This window comes from Leucoraja erinacea, chromosome 14, assembly GCF_028641065.1.
Source record: "Leucoraja erinacea ecotype New England chromosome 14, Leri_hhj_1, whole genome shotgun sequence".
NCBI classification, from domain to species: domain Eukaryota; kingdom Metazoa; phylum Chordata; class Chondrichthyes; order Rajiformes; family Rajidae; genus Leucoraja; species Leucoraja erinaceus.
In genome coordinates this window covers 10,288,862-10,305,132 of record NC_073390.1, presented here as the reverse complement: position 1 = coordinate 10,305,132, position 16,271 = coordinate 10,288,862, and the positions used below count along the sequence as shown (strand labels likewise).

The following is a 16,271-nucleotide window of genomic DNA, read 5'->3' as shown; positions in this document are numbered from 1 at the left end:
CAATAATTGTACTTTTTTTTTAATGTACGAGTGAACATAATGTTATGATTTTATTGAATTGTATGCAAAATACAAAAAAACTCACTGTAAAAGGCAGTGTTGGAGTAACTCAATGGGTCAGGCAGAATCTCTGGAGATCATGCATATGTGACATTTCAGGTCCGGACACTTCTTCAGACTCTTGAGGGGTTCAATCCGAAACTTAACCTATCCATGTTCTGCAGAGATGCTGCCTCACCTGCTGTTACTCCAGCATTTTGTGTCTTTTTTGTAAACCAGCATCTGCAGTTCCTTGTTTCTAAAGCGTTTGAAAGCCCTGTCCCACGGTACGAGTTCATTCCAAGAGTTCTCCCGAGTTTGCCCTGATTCGAACTCAGAGATTTACGGTAATGGCCACTCGTCAGTACTCAGGGCTCTCGTGGACATTGTTCATCGTGTTGTAAAATCTTTATGAGTCTTCCCGAGTACCTGCCGTTAGCACTAAGAGACGTCCCCGAGCTCCGACTTACCCGCTTTGGCACTTTCGACCGCCCCGGGCTCTTGAAACAGGCCCGTTCGCGGAGCTTGGATTCAGCCGCGCGACTGCCTTACCATCACCCGGTGGGGTCACAACATCGGAAGCCTGGATCGCCTCAACGCAGAGGGAGAACAAGGAGGGAAGAGACAAGGACTTTAAGACTTTTGCCTTCCATCAGTGAGGAGGTGCCTAGTGGACTCACTGTGGTGGATGTTAAATCTGTGTTTATTGTGTGTTTTTGTTGTTTTATAGGGTGATTTGACGAAAGGTCACTGGATCATAGATCCTCATCCACGTGACCGCAAAATTTAACTGGGGTACACACATCACTTCCAGTACATGTTATTGATGCTAGAAACGCGTACTTTCAAACCTGTTAAAAACCGCGAAAAAGGTTAGTCTTTGAGCTGTAAATAACTGTGCCAGTCGGGGTGACCGTGAGACACAGCTATCTTACTTTAGAGTCCAGAAGATAAAGAAAAAAGGCATTATTGAGGATAAAGAGTGAGAAAACGCTGAGGGGAAATCTTTTCATATCAGCGGAAGTTCTGCTGGCCCCTGCAGATATAAAATCGAAAATATCTTCTGGACTTAAAGTAAGATAGCGTGTCTGCACCACTGGCACAGTTATTCACAGCTCAAAACTAAGGCATTCGCGGTTTTTGTTTGAAAGTACACGATGAAATGCAGTGAGCAAACGTTTGTATAAATTTTGCGCGATATTTTCGATCTTCATATTCTGCATGACGGCAAGGCAACCGTCCGCCGAAAGGTCTGAATGACAATAAAGGATACATACTTACTTACTTATACGTTTATTCACCGTGCTTACCACGAGTTTGGGTTTTTTAAACTCGGGAGAGCTCTTGGAATGAACTCGTACCGTGGGACAGGGCTTTGACCGTATCTAGGTACATGTGACAGTAAAGTACAATTGAACCATAATTGTTTCTTCGGTACACAAAAAAGCTGGAGAAACTCAGCGGTGCACCTGATCTAGATGCTGCTGCACCCGCTGAGTTTCTCCATAGATGCTGCTGCACCCGCTGAGTTTCTCCAGCTTTTTTGTGTACTTTCGATTTTCCAGCATCTGCAGTTCCTTCTTAAACATAATTGTTTCTTGTCGGCAAGGAAATAATCTTGCCTGTGGTGTGGAACGCGCGCCTTTAAAGCCTTCTTGTCATCGTCTTGACAACGACGTAGGTGCAACGCCATGACGCCATGAATCGGGGCGACCGTGTTTGAAAATATTTGCGTGGCTGCTGCTGCTGCTGCTGCGTCCGCCGGTCGGTGGCTGCTCCGAGCCTTGGCGTGTAACAGAGGTAAATGTCGGAGCTGTGGGGAATGACGACGGGCACTTGGCTAAACGCGATGTTGGGAAGCGCTGTCACCTCAGCGCCGGTCTCGTTTGGGCTTCCCTTCCGTGTTTGCTGTTGCGCCGGGGCCCGCGGCTGCCCCGCCTGGAGGGAGGATCAAACATCAGCGGTGGCCACTGTGCGGTGGCCACTGTGCGGCCCGGCGGCTTCTCCATGAGATCGGCCCGCCAGCCAGTGGATCATTGGAAAGTTGCACTCCTAACATTGTCGCATGCACTTCTTGCAATTATTATACAGGAAAGTTTCACACGTATGAAGCACCTTTTGTAGCGCAGCACAGAAATAGGTCCTTTTCAGCCTACGATACATCGAGTCAAGTCGAGCACAAGTGTGGTGAAATACAAGTATAATAAAAATTGTACCTCTGCCGAGCTTGATGCCAGTTTAAACTAATCCCACCTGCCTGGACAGAGTCCATCTCACTCTATTCCTAGCCTTGTCATGTGCCCGTCTAGATGCCACTTAAACATTGCTGTTGTATCTGTTTCCACTAGTTTCCAAGAGAGTTAGATTTAGCTCTTACTAGCTAAGGGAATCAAGGGATATGGGGAATAAGCCGGAACGGGGTATTGATTTTGGATGATCAGCCATGATCATATTAAATTGCGGTGCTGGCTTGAAGGGCGGAATGGCCTACTCCGCACCGATTTTCTATGTTTCTACGTTTTCCATTGCAGTGCTTCCAGGTACCCACCACTCTGTGGGGTAATTAAAAAAAACCGTAAATCTACTTTAAACATTCTCCCTCTCATCTTAAAGTTGCATCCTCCAGTATTTGAAATTTCCACCCTGACAAAAAGATTTTGACTATCTCCCCAATCTATGCCTTTCATAATTTTATATCCATTGAGTTGCCCTACAGCCTCCAATGCTCCAGAGAAAGCCATCCAAGTTTGTCCCACCTATCCTTTATTGGAGAGTATCAGCAATAAGATAATTCTCTCGAATCCAGGGAGCATCCTTATTAACCTCCTCTGCAAAGCGTCCACATCCTTCCTGGAATGGGGTAACCAGATTGCACACAATACTCTAAAACATGGCTAATCAAAGTTTTATCGAGCTGCAGTGTGACTTACCAATTTTTTCATTCAATATCCTTACTGATGAAGGCAAGCACACTGTCTATTGTCATTATGGTCCTTTCTACATATGTTTGCCACGTTGAGGGAGCTAAAGTCTTGCACCCTAAGATCCCTTAGTACATCAATGCTCCTAAGGTTATGCTAGTCACTGTATACTTCATCTTGCATTTGACCTTCCAAGGTGGAATACCTCACAATTGTTTGGATTAAACCACATCTGCCATTGTTTGACCTCATTTCCAATTGGTGTATATCCTGTTGACAGTGTTCCTCACTATCTCTTGCTTTGACAGTGTTCCTCACTATCTCTTGCTTTGACAGTGTTCCTCACTATCTCTTGCTTTGACAGTGTTCCTCACTATCTCTTGCTTTGACAGTGTTCCTCACTATCTCTTGCTTTGACAGTGTTCCTCACTATCTCTTGCTTTGACAGTGTTCCTCACTATCTCTTGCTTTGACAGTGTTCCTCACTATCTATCGCTTGGCCAATTTTTGTGTAGTCTGCAGACTAACTAATTAGGCCTCCTGCATTTTTGATGAATTATGTATTTCTATCACAAACACAAGTCCCAGAACTGACACTTGTGGACCTTGATTCGGAATAAACCACTTACACCACTACTCTGTTTTCTTTGGCTAAGCCAAATTTGAATTCAATCTTCTGGACCCTCTTCAAAAGCAAAAGAGGATACTAAGATCTCTGTCAAGGCCCCAATAATCTCCCCTCTTGCCTCACTCAATATCTGGAATAGATCTCAACCAGCCTTAGAGACTTAACCACCTTGATGTTCATCAGAGCCTTGATATCAATGTGCCGGAGAATATCAACATACTCCTCCCTGATAGTCATGCTCATCTCCTTAGTGAAAACTAATGCGAAGTACTCATTTGATAACTTTCCCACTTCCCCGGACTTCAGGCATAAATTCTCTCCTTTGTCCTTGTGTGCTCATAGCTTCTCCAAAGTTATCCTCTTGTTTTTCCTGTATCACTAAAATGCCTTGATATGCTCCCTAATCCTACTTGTCAGACATTCCCTGTCCCACTTTGCCTTCCTGATTTCCTATTTATGTTCCTTTACATTCCTCAAGGCCCCATCTGATTTCAGTTCCTAAACTCTCCACGTACTATTTTCCTTTTTTACTAAATTTACAATATCTCTAATAATCTAAGCTTGCCAGTATAGTCTTACTTCCTCACATGAACATATTGGTTCTGAATTCCCGCGTGCCTGTCCTTGGCCGACCTTAAGCACTCACATGGCCCCATTCCTCGACCGACCTCCGGCACTCACAGCCCGTCCACGACCGCCCTCCGCCTGGATTCAAGCCGGCTCGTCCTCGGCTGACCTCCGGCATTCACGCCTCCCCAGTCCATGACAGACCACCGATACTCATGCGGGGCCGACCTCCGGCACTCACGCGGACCCGTCCGCGACTGCCCATTGCTAGGACTGCTGTGGCCCATCCTCGGCCACCTGCCGCTGGGTCCTCTTCCAGTCTGTTGCACCAGTCGAACATAGATGATCTTTTTTTCCCTTTCAACCCCATTCTCCTGCCTTCTTCCTGCAATCTTTGACATTCTTACTAATCAAGAACTTATCAATTTCCACTTTTATATTATCCAATGACATGGCAATCCCACAGATTCACAACCTTCTGGCCAAAGAAATTCCCGCTCGTCTCCAATCTAAGGGAATGTCCTTTTATTCCGAGGCTGTGCCCTCCGGTCCGAGACACTCCCATTATTGGAAACATTCTCTCCACATCCACTTGAACTAGGCCTTTCATTATTCAGTAGGTTTCAATGAGATTCCCCACTCTTCCTTTAAAACTTCAGCGAGTACAGGCCCAGAGCCATCAAATGCTTTTCATACGTTTACACAATCTTCCCCAGGATCATTCTCGTAAACCTCCTTTGGACCCTCTTAAATGCCAGCCTCAAACTCCCTCCTCAGCTATGGGACATAAAACTGGTCACATTATTGCAAACATTCTTGCCCTTCTTGTAATGGTCCCACTTGTCCTGGAAGAGATAACAATGATTCATATAACTGAACCCCTCCCTGAAATGTCATCCTGAAATGTGGCCATAGTTATAATGCAAGAGAAATGCAAAACAAGCTGCCTCAAACAGCAGTGTAAAAATGGCCAGTCAATTTGTTTTGGAAACGCATTCTATTATTGGCCAGGACACTGCATAACCCGACACTTCTCTGAAATGTAAAAGTCAATGGGTATGATTAGCGAGGAGAAGGGAAGCAAGGAATCTGATGTATAGACTAAAGGGCCTGGTCCACTTGGGCGACCTAATCTGCGAGTTTAGAAGAGTGTCTTCAACCTCCAAACTCGCAGCATGGTCAACACGTGGTTGTAGGAGGTCCTATGAGGTAGCTGGAACTCCCTCATGCTCGAGGGAAGTTCCCGAATACTCATGGCCTCAGCTAGGTCGTGGAAAATGTTTCAGCATGTTGAAAAATTTTCCGCGAGTAAATTTTGGTCGGCATGGGTCTTTTTAACTTGTAGTGCAGTGGAGTGGGGCCGCTATTTAATTACAGGCAGTCGAGTGCAGCCGTAGGCAATCTCCTTCACTGACCGGGCATTTTCATTGGCCCATTGGAGTTTTCAGGCCCAAGGAAGACCTACTGGTAGGTAAAATGCACGTTAAACTTTATTAAACTTCTTAAAAGTGTCTCCACTCCTTCTCCCCCCCCCCCCCCCCCCCACCCTCCCCCTTCTCTCTCCTCCCCCCCCCACACCTTCTCTCCCCCTTCTCTCTCCTTCTCCCCCCCCCCCCCCCCACCTTCTTCTCTCCCCCCCCCTTCTCTCTCCTTCTCCCCCCCCCCCCCCCGCGCTCTCTAAAATAACTTACCATTAATGTGCAGCCATTCAGACAGCGCTCCTCCGCTTTCCCTGGCCCCCCGCCTTCGCGATGTATTTGTGCATGTGTGTGTGTGTCCGGTCGGTCGATCCAGCTCAAAGCTTTCCAGGCGAGTGCCCTCGAGCTGGAAGGTCGAAGACACTCTTTTTAACTCGCGGATTAGGTCGCCCAAGTGGGACAGGCCCTTTAGATTAGATCAGCCATGTTCTTGTTGAATGGCAAACAGGCTGAATCCCATTTCTTAAGTTCTAATAATACAGCGTCAGCAGATTTTTTTGCACCTACTGAAGAGAGTAGATGGGGCTTTGGTGAAAGATTATATTTACGATAGTACTGCACTCCCCACAGTACATCACCGTGATAATTACCGTAGCTAAGACTTTCCACATTGTGGAGTGGGATATGAATCCACAACCTGTTGATATGGATGAGATTGCTAGCAAAAAACAAAGCTGAAGCTGTAAGATTGTTGCTGGTATAACATAATTTCCTTTCATTTCAGATTGCATTATTGTTTAAGACATATCATTGCAGAACGGGAAGGTAAATAATTCACATGAAAATAGGCCCGAGTTATCGAGGCGTGTTCAGCAAACAGTGAACTTTACTAGAGTTCTGGTACAATCCCAACTTACAAAATTTACTAAGGGGTTGGACAGGCTAGATGCAGGAAGATTGTTCCCGATGTTGGGGAAGTCCAGGACAAGGGGTCACAGCTTAAGGATAAAGGGGAAAAATCCTTTAAAACCGAGATGAGAAGAAACTTTTTTTCACGCAGAGAGTGGTGAATCTCTGGAACTCTCTGCCACAGAGGGTAGTTGAGGCCAGTTCATTGGCTATATTTAAGAGGGAGTTAGATGTAGATTGTGGCCCTTGTGGCTAAGGGGATCAGGGGGTATGGAGAGAAGGCAGGTACGGGATACTGAGTTGGATGATCAGCCATGATCATATTGAATGGCGGTGCAGGCTCGAAGGGCCGAATGGCCTACTCCTGCACCTAATTTCTATGTTTCTATGAACATGGGTGTCCTGTGATTGATGAGTACCAGCACCCTATTTCAATTTATCATCGTACTGTACTTGCATTTTATGGCTATGTTTATCATTCAGCTGACCTGTTTCCATATGATGATTGTGCATTCTAAAATAGATGCAATGACAGAGATTCTTACCACAAATAGCCAGTTAAATCTTGCTTTAATAATATGCATAGTAATTAACAAGCACCAGCCAAAATAAAATTGCATTTACCCGTCCTTTTAAATAAAACATTCATAATATTTTACCATGTGTTGAAGAAGGGTTCTGGCCCAAAATGTCACATGTCCATGTTCTCCAATGAAGATGCCTGACCTGCTGAATTACTCTATTCTATAATATTATATTAAAATATCTATTGCATCCGCTGTTCTAGGTGTCAACTGCTCTACATTGGTGAGACCAAGCGCAGGCTTGGCGATCGCTTCGCCCAACACCTCCGCTCAGTTCGCACTAACCAACCTAGTCTCCCCGTGGCTCAGCACTTCAACTCCACCTCCCATTCCGAATCCGACCTGTCCTGGGCCTCCTCCATGGCCAGGGTGAGTCCCACCGCAAATTGGAGCACCTCATATTTCGCTTGGGCGGTTTACACCCCAGCGGTATGAACATTGACTTCTCCAATTTCAGGTAGTCCTTGCTTTCTCCCTCCTTCCCCTCCCCTTCCCAGCTCTCCCACAGCCTACTATCTCTGCCTCTTCCTTTGTTCTTCCCGCCCCGTCTCCCCTCATCCCCACATGAGAAACGTCACCTATTCCTTCGTTCCATAGATACTCCCTCACCCGCTGAGTTTCTCCAGCATTTTTGTCTACCTTTGCTGACTTACTCCAACATTTTGTCTTTATTTTGTATCTAGCTTTTTGTTTCAGGAGAGCTCACGTTTTTGGAGTGTAGAATATGATAGTCTGAATACGTGAGCATTGGAAAAGTAATGTCTTAAGGGGCAAAATGGATGAGGGTTTCATCAATGGACAAAAGAGGCAGCGGCAGAATTGGGAAATGTTTTGAAAATGGAAGTACACATTGTTACTTTTTGAGTGGCAAGAATAGAGATAATCTGGCATCAAAGTCCCTTCCCAATCCTTATATCTGAAGTCTGTGCAAGTTATGTAAAAGCATTAATAATGCTGCTCATAATGCGCCACGTTTTTGTATTATTTTTCATTCAGATGCTATATGCTCACCTTTACTGTCAAGAGAAATATACCACTATGATATCAATAGCATTCAAATAAATCACAAAACACTCTGGGTATATATACAATACAATACAATACAATATTTATTGTCATTTGAACCTCAGTGAGGCGCAAATGAAACTCTGTATCTACAGCCATACAAACAAAAATGATTCCTACTAGACACACAACCAACCATCACAGTGAACCTCCTCCTCACTGTGATGGAAGGCAAATTATTTTCTCACCCCTGCTCTCCATTTTTCTCCTGATGTTGAAGCCCCAGGCGGGCGATGGTAAGTCCCACGGCCATTTTAGGCCGTGTTGGGCGATGTAAGGCCCCGCTCCAGCCCCAAAAGTCACAAAGTTTGAGCCCCCGGCAAGCGTTCGAATCCCACGGCCATTAAAGCCGCGCCGGGCGTTGTACGGCCCCGCTCCGGTTCGTTCCAACCCTGCCACACGGGCTGGAGAAGTCACGTTGCGGGAGCTCCGGAAAGCGGTCTCCCACCAGGCACCCACGAGCTCCTGATATCACAGTCCACCGGACCTGCGGCTGCAGCTGGAGCCTCCGGGGTTGGGTCGCAGCAGCGAGCCACCACTGCTCCCCACACTCAGAAGCCGGCCAGCCAAACGATGGTGAGTAGTCCGCAGGCTCCGCGACTGGAGCCCCCAGGTCGTTCCGGCTGGAGGCTGCTCCACGGTGCTAGGCCCCAACGACAACGGAGACCCGACAGGAAAAAGGTCGGGTCTCCAGTGCAGGGAAGTGATTTTTTTAAGTTTCCCCCTCCACACCCCCCCGCCCCCCACATAAACACAATTAAAAACAGTACTAAAAAAAAGATATTCACCAGAATCTCCTAAAAATACATTTATATTTCAGAGTAGAGAACTTTGATTCCACCTATGTTTTTCCCTCAGGTGTTGCTGACATTAGCATAAGCAGCTTTCCGTGCTTCTTTTTTATAGATCTTTGCTAAAATATTGTAGCTTCTGAAAGTGTGAACAAAATTGATGTTGTTAATGAACTAATTAGAAATGTGTTTGTTTTTAAACAGCCATGCAACATTTTGGTACTCTCTGTTAACGTGTTCAGTATGGCGCTCAAATTGGTGTGGTTGGTTCTTGGAGTTGTCCGGATACTGTGGTGCTTGGCACCACAAACAGGCTACATACATCCTGATGAATTTTTTCAATCTCCCGAGATCATGGCAGGTAAAACAATGATGTATTTGTTTTAGTTTTTTTCCCTAACAATTTCCCAAATAAACCCCGTCATCTATCTTGCATTCACACTATAGAGAATGACATCACTTGGCACAGCATGCTGACATTTGCATTATTCTGGATTCCTGTTTTGTTTGTTTTTGTTTAATTTGCTACCTGCTGCAATCCATGTAACTTCACAGGCCATTTTAAAAATCATGTGAAATACTGTCTCCTGCAGTGATTGGTTAAGTTCCCTTGTGATGGTCAGTCCCCTGGCAGAGTCATCTGCCGACCTGGAATCTATGATGATGGTTCCCAAAGCAGAAGGATGCTGCCAAATTGGTGGCATCATTATGGGACTGTAAACATTCCAGCTAAGCTGACAGCTGATCACTCCAGCATCTCTTATTTGCTATTTTATCGTGAGGATAAACAAGTGCTTATGGGGAAATCCAGCATTATTGTCTCCAGGGCAATCCAAATTTTTAATGCTGGCCAGGTCTCTCACTATCCATTGGATATAGGAACCATCACCAAACAGGCATTCTGCCCTGATAAAATACACTGGGCTTCACTTGTAGATGCATATGGGTGTATGCTGGAGAAAGGAAACAAGCATCTTTCTTGTAGGCTGACCACCCTGTCTTTAGCCAGAGGGTGGTGAATCTGTACAATTGATTGCCACAGACAACTGTGGAGGTCGTCATTGGGTATTTTAAAGCGGATACTGACATGTTCCTGATTAGTCAGGGTGTCAAAAAAGTGAGTCTTTGGGATCTGAACCGAAATGTCACCTATCTTTGTTCTAAAAAATGTGCCTTATCTGCTGAGTTACTCCAGGCAGGGGCAGAAAACCGGGGGGGGGGGGGGGGGGAGGGGGCAGAGGGGACACGTCCCCCCATGTTTTGAGAGGTAGGGGACACCCGCCCCAAGTTTTTGTGATCCCAATTTTAATATGTCCGCTTTCTGCGAGGCAGTGGGGGTGGGACTGCTGATCGAGGGCGCGATGATTGGAGGAGGGAGACGTGGCCCAGACCTGCGCCTCATCCGCAGGCAGGATCGATCACAGCCGGGTCTCCGGCGCTGTCCCGAGTGCCCCCCTCCCCCACCACATGGGTGGCCAGAGCAGACAGACGCGAGCTGTGCCTCCAGGCCCACAGCTAGCGCAGTGAAACAGCACTAAACCTAGCTCAACTCTGCCTGTCCCACCAGGTTAACCTGCCTGGGCTTGTGGGAAATATGGCCAGCATGGAGAAGCAGTGCTGATGTCCCGTCAGTCAGTCAGGGCTGTAGTTAACCCGGTGAGACAGGCAGTTGAGCTGCATTTGGCGCTCGATTGAGCCTCCGAAGCATCGCGTGTGTGTGTGTGCGTGAGTGTGCGCCAAAAAAATGTGTCCCCCGTCCCCTCCATGTTTTGATAGCGAGTTCCGCTCTTGACTCCAGGCACTTTATATCAGACAGCAGCTTATCTGGAAATTTAGAATTCAATATTAAGTCCGGAATGTTGCGACGTGCCCAGAGGATAGATGGGGTGTTATTTCACAAGCTTGTGTTGGGCCTCATTGTAATAATACAGGAGGCCATGGACAGGTAAATTAGTGGAGGAACGATATAGAGAATTGAAATGGCAGGCAACCGGAAGTTCAGGATTGCCCTTGCAGACGTCAGTCAGGTGCTCCGCAAAACAATCATGCCATCAGTATTTGCAAATATCACAATTGGATCTCATACTGACAGAAATCAAGTTACCAGAAGTTATAGAATTTGTTGAAGTAACCAAACTTGGATGATCGCTTTGAAGAGCACCTATGTTCACACCTTGTCCTCCAAACTTTCTGCTACTTGCGGCTTGAATTTTCTATCACATTCTCGCACTGAGCTATCGCTCTATGGCCTCCTCCCCTCTTGTCTAGGTTCTTGACCTCCATTAGCCACAAACTCTTTGAGTCACTTCCCTCTGGAAGGCGACTCTGGACTGTCAAAGCTGCCACAGCCAGACATAAAAACAGCTTTTTTTCCACGAGTAGTATCTCTACTCAATAGTCAAAAATCTGTGGCCTCCTTTTGCCCTGGTATTTTATTTAATTCACATGTTTAATCAATAATGTTTTATTATTACTGTTTAATGTTTTATGTATCATTCCTAACTGTCACTGTATGTCATGTTGTCGCTTGCGGGAAGAGCACCAAGGCAAATTCCTTGTATCTGAATACTTGACCAATAAACTTATTCATTGCTCCCATTCACACGTTAACCAAATATTGTTTATGCTTATTCCATTGTCACCTCAGTTTCACCTTATCACACAGGTCTACCCCTCACCCACTCTCCCTGCAGCTTGTCCACTTCCTATTTCTGCTGAACGGTCATGGACTAGAAATGTTAACTTTGTTTCTCTTCCCACAGATGTACACTGACCTGTTGAAAATGTTCTGTTCTATCTTTCTATATTTCCTGGTCATCAGTTTTCACTCTAGTTTTGACTCTTCTTGGTGAGGTATTAGGATATTAGGAAAGTTAATGGAATTTCAAAAATAATGTGATTGAGTAAGCCTTGAATACTTTATTAAAATGCTTAATGTTTCTTTGTGCTTTCATCTCGTCTTGCCTTTAAACAAGATTTTGTTTTATTTATTAGGATGAGGCCTCAGTGAAGCCACAATCAAAAAGAATAGGAAAGCCAAGAAGATAATTCAGGATTAGGCAGTGCCAAGAATATATATTATAAACCAAGACATTGTAGGAAGAATTGAAGATGGAAAAGGCTTCCTTAATTTTGAAGCTCGAGAAGAATGAATTCAAGCAGGAGCTGGAACGATTAATCTCAGTCTCAATGCAATGAGTATACGAGGAAGAGAGACTAGTTGTGGAGAGTAGTATGAGAGCAACACATAGTAATTTTAGGAACAGAAATTGCATTGTATGCATCTTGGATTCCAGAGGTGAGAGAAGAATCGTCAATCAAATGACTAGCATTATCTATTTAATAAGTAAGCCGATAAAGAAAACAAAGGAAATGAAAAAACTTGTTTCATGGAACCAGTTTTAGCATTAGAGGAGATGCAATCTCACTCAAGGCAGTGGAGATGTTGAGACCAAGAATTGAGGGAGATTAAGTTAAAATCAAAGGTAAGGGTGTAATTTGTCATGTCTGTAATGTATGTAACCATTAAATTAATTTGCTTTTCTTATTTTGAATTCACTTTGTTTTTTTCACAGGTGACATTTTGAACCTCAAAACATTCCGTACTTGGGAATTTAATACCAGTTATCCCAGCAGATCGGTCTTTTTCCCACTGGTCACAGCAGGCTTTTCATTTACAGTACTTAAAGCCTTACACAATTCTGGCCTTTTTGGCAACATCATAAACAGTTATACATTATTAGTTTTTCCCAGATTCTTCCTGACGTGCCTGTCCTTTATATTGGACTACTCTGTATATCATTTAGCTCGTATCTGGAAAGTAGATCCATGGAATGCTTTAATGCTGCTAAGTGGGTCACATGTCATGCTGGTTTTTTGCACTAGAACATTTTCAAATCTTATAGAAGCAGATTTATTTGCATTGTTGCTGTTGTTGGTAGCTATGGATACAAAGCAATCAAATGTGGGCCCACATACTGGAAAAAAGGACAGAGGAAACAAGCATCTTATTGGAATTGTTTTAGCTTCTGGGTTTTTTAACAGGCCTACGTTCATTGGCTATGCTGTAGTGCCAATGCTCCTGTGGCTTTCTCATGATCAGAAAGGCACATTTCAGTTCAGTTTAAAACGAATCGTGATAAACTGTTTTAGTGTTTTGATTTCTGCAATTGCAACCAGTTTTCTTTTCATTGTGACGGATGCACTCTATTTTGGTTCATTGTTGTCCAAAGGGGACTGGCTTTTGAAAGATGGAAATACTGTGCACAAATATATTGTCGACATAAGTCAACATTTAGTTTTAACCCCTGTCAATCTTATTTTGTATAACTTAGATCAAAAAAGCCTTGTTGCACATGGTAGTCACCCTTGGTTTACGCATTTGACTCTGAATAGTTTTTTGCTATTTGGTTGCCTTCATTTGTTTGTTGTTGTATCTGGTATCAAAATGATAGTCAGCAAGTTTGCCTGCAAAGCCAACTCTCATACTCCTTGCAAAAAACATTTGGAAAATAAATTGTCGTCACAGTTTTCTTCTACTTCCCACTTTGATATATATTTGTTCCTTGTCTATTTAATTCCCATCCTTTTTTTATCATTGTTTAGTCATCAGGAACCAAGATATATTGTCCCACTCATTGTGCCACTTGTTATTCTCAGTGTTCCAAAATGTGATATATTCCAATGGAAAGTTATTATAGTCCTATTTAATATCTTGGGGTCAGTGTTTTTTGGCTGTTTGCACCAAGGTGGTCTAATTCCTTCTCTGTCCCACTTAGAGAAAATTCTGCATTCAAATAATCAAATGGCTCAGCAAAACGAGTACAATTTGATATTTTACCACACCTACATGCCTCCTAGATATCTTCTTAATGTCAAATCAAATCAAGAATTCATCAGAATCATTGACCTGGGTGGGTCTGATGTACATGTGCTCAACAGTACAGTGAATGGGCTGCTTGATAATAGCTATTCCAAACATATTGGGAAGAATCAGAAAATGAATATCTATATCATTGCACCAGGTACTGTTCAAAATGCTATTGATAGCTGTGGAATTAATTGGAAAACTGTTAAGTCCTTCTTTCCCCATTTAACTCTGGAAGATCCCCCTGACCTTTCTTCTCTTCTGTTGAAGAATGATTGGAACCAGCTGAGTCTTTATATTTTTGAGGTGATTATAAAGTCAAAGAATTCAGAAATGTAGTATTAGTTTTGGTGTATATTGTACAGTATAATGTGAAGTTATCAGAAAATGTACCGAGTGTAAAACTTGAATGTGTTTACAGAATGTCACATGATTCACACCATCTAAAGCCGAAACACATCAAAATGCAACGCATGCTCAAAAATTTGTTGTTTAAAAAAAAAATTATAGAATTGCCGTTTAAAAATAAATGCAGGAAGAAATATTTTGGTTTCTGCAGACAGAATATCATGGAACCAGGATACTTAGAAAACATAAATAATTATATATGATACTATGATGTTTCTGGAAGTGTATGATGATGTATATATGGCTGCAATGTCCTCCCTGTGATTTGCTGGTTTTGTGGGTTTTCAAGCAAACATTTAGGTAAATCCATCACAAAAGAAAAATTATACACACTGACAATTATGTTGATGGAAGAGACCAGCAGGACGTTACCTTCTGCTTAATAATGGTATGGGATAAAAGGGTGAAAGAATCATGAATAAATGAAAATTGACATTTTCAGGGATTGAATGTTTTGTACTTTGGGAAATAAAATATTATATTACAAAGCTTCCTTATGAAATCTATTGACATTAGTTTTCATGACCAAAACAAAATAGTTAGAATACGGAAAAAAAACACACTTGTCAAGAACAGTGACAAGTTTTCTATGTTTTGAAACAAATAAGATGTTTCAAATTAATTTAATAAGTATTTATAGGTAAGACTTTATAATGGACACTAACTACATGGAAACTAATTTAACAAGTGTTAGCAAATCTGCACATGATGTAAAGATCAGAGTTCATAATAAGGAGGATAGTCATAGGCTACAGGAAGATATTGATCGTCTGAAAAATTGGATGAAATAATGACAAATGGAATTTAATCTTGACAAGTGTAAGGTGATAATTCTTTGGGAGTACTAGTATAGGTAAAATAGACACAATGAACTGTGGAATCCTAGGGAATATTAAAGAATGGTAGTGTACGTCCAAGGATCCCTGAAGGTGGCATCTCATGTGAAAAAGGTTGTGAAGGAGATATAGGAAGTACATTCATTACTATGAATATTAGAAAATGTGCAAGGAAGTCATTGTACAACTTGATTAGGTGACACCTGGTGCACTGTACAGTTGTAGTCACCACACTATAGGAAGGACATGATTGTACAGGAGATTTACCAGGATATTTATGAAGATTGATTCGATAAACTGGATATGTTATCTTGGAACTAAGGAGGCTGAATGTGGTACCTGATAGAAGAATGAAAAACTATGACCGGCATAGATGGTAAGAAACCTTTCCAAATAGCAAAGGTTTAAACTAGAAAGAAAGTTGGGGGGGGGGTAAAGTAAGATAATTCTTCCATGTAGTTGGAATACTTAGTATAGCCTGAAAATATTCACACAATGAAATGTGGAATCCTAGGGCATATTAAGCCATGGGCTGGGTTAGTGTATGTCCATAGGATCCCTGACATGGACAGGTGGGCATCTCATGTGAAAAAGGTTGTGAAGGAGATATAGGAAGTACATTCATTACTATGACTATTAGAAAAGGTGATGATCTTTGCAGATAGGATTGTGCCCCTAATATTATGGATTTTGCATGGTGTGTAATGTAGGATAGATTGTGTTTTCTTCTGCATGTAGGTTAGCAATGCATGGATAATTACCTTTTGTGAGGAAACATTACCCTTCCCACAAGAATAGTAATAGACAATTATTCCATAAGAATTTACAAATTTTATAATGAACTAGACTAAGTGGGACCCGTTGGGTCCCATGTTCGCACTGGAGGACTGGTCCCCCGGGGGCGGGGCTTTCCGGAGCGCTGGTATGGGTGTTGTGGGCTGAAGGGACTGGTCTCCAGAGGGCTAGTATGGACATTGTGGGCAAAATGGATTCTTGGGGTGGCAGCTTAGTCCCTCAAGTATGATGTGCTGGCAGCTCACTCACGGCTGTTTGGCTGGCAGTTGACTCGCGGCTATTCCTGGATATTCCATTTCAAGCAGGGTGCAAGGCCACCAAATTCAAATCCATTTTCCTACCATTTCAAGCAGGGTGCACGGCCACCAAATTCAAGTGCAGTTTCATACCACTTCAAGCAGGGTGCAAGGCCACCAAATTCAAGTGCAGTTTCATACCATTTC

The 16,271-nt window shown here is 43.3% G+C and overlaps 1 protein-coding gene across 3 annotated transcripts; it reads left to right on the top strand.

Moving 5' to 3' along the window:
• Positions 1-1,689: 1,689 nt before the first annotated feature.
• LOC129703260 (GPI mannosyltransferase 4-like) lies at positions 1,690-14,685 on the top strand. 3 transcript variants are annotated; one of them, XM_055645573.1, is made up of 4 exons: positions 1,699-1,839; positions 7,270-7,435; positions 9,127-9,283; positions 12,498-14,685. In XM_055645573.1, the coding sequence occupies exons 2-4, from the start codon at positions 7,427-7,429 to the stop codon at positions 14,126-14,128; spliced, it is 1,797 nt and encodes a 598-aa protein (XP_055501548.1). In that variant the 5' UTR covers positions 1,699-1,839; positions 7,270-7,426; the 3' UTR covers positions 14,129-14,685. The 3 variants fall into 3 exon arrangements, with proteins under 3 accessions (XP_055501550.1, XP_055501548.1, XP_055501549.1); XM_055645574.1 differs by having other exon boundaries at positions 1,700-1,839; positions 7,270-7,523; XM_055645575.1 differs by lacking the exon at positions 7,270-7,435 and having other exon boundaries at positions 1,690-1,839.
• Positions 14,686-16,271: the final 1,586 nt, after the last annotated feature.

Excerpts from the sequence above, each read along its gene's own strand:
- LOC129703260 (XM_055645573.1), top strand. Across the intron at positions 9,284-12,497 it reads ATCTCCCGAGATCATGGCAG|GTGACATTTTGAACCTCAAA; the intron begins GTAAAACAATGA and ends TTTTTTTCACAG.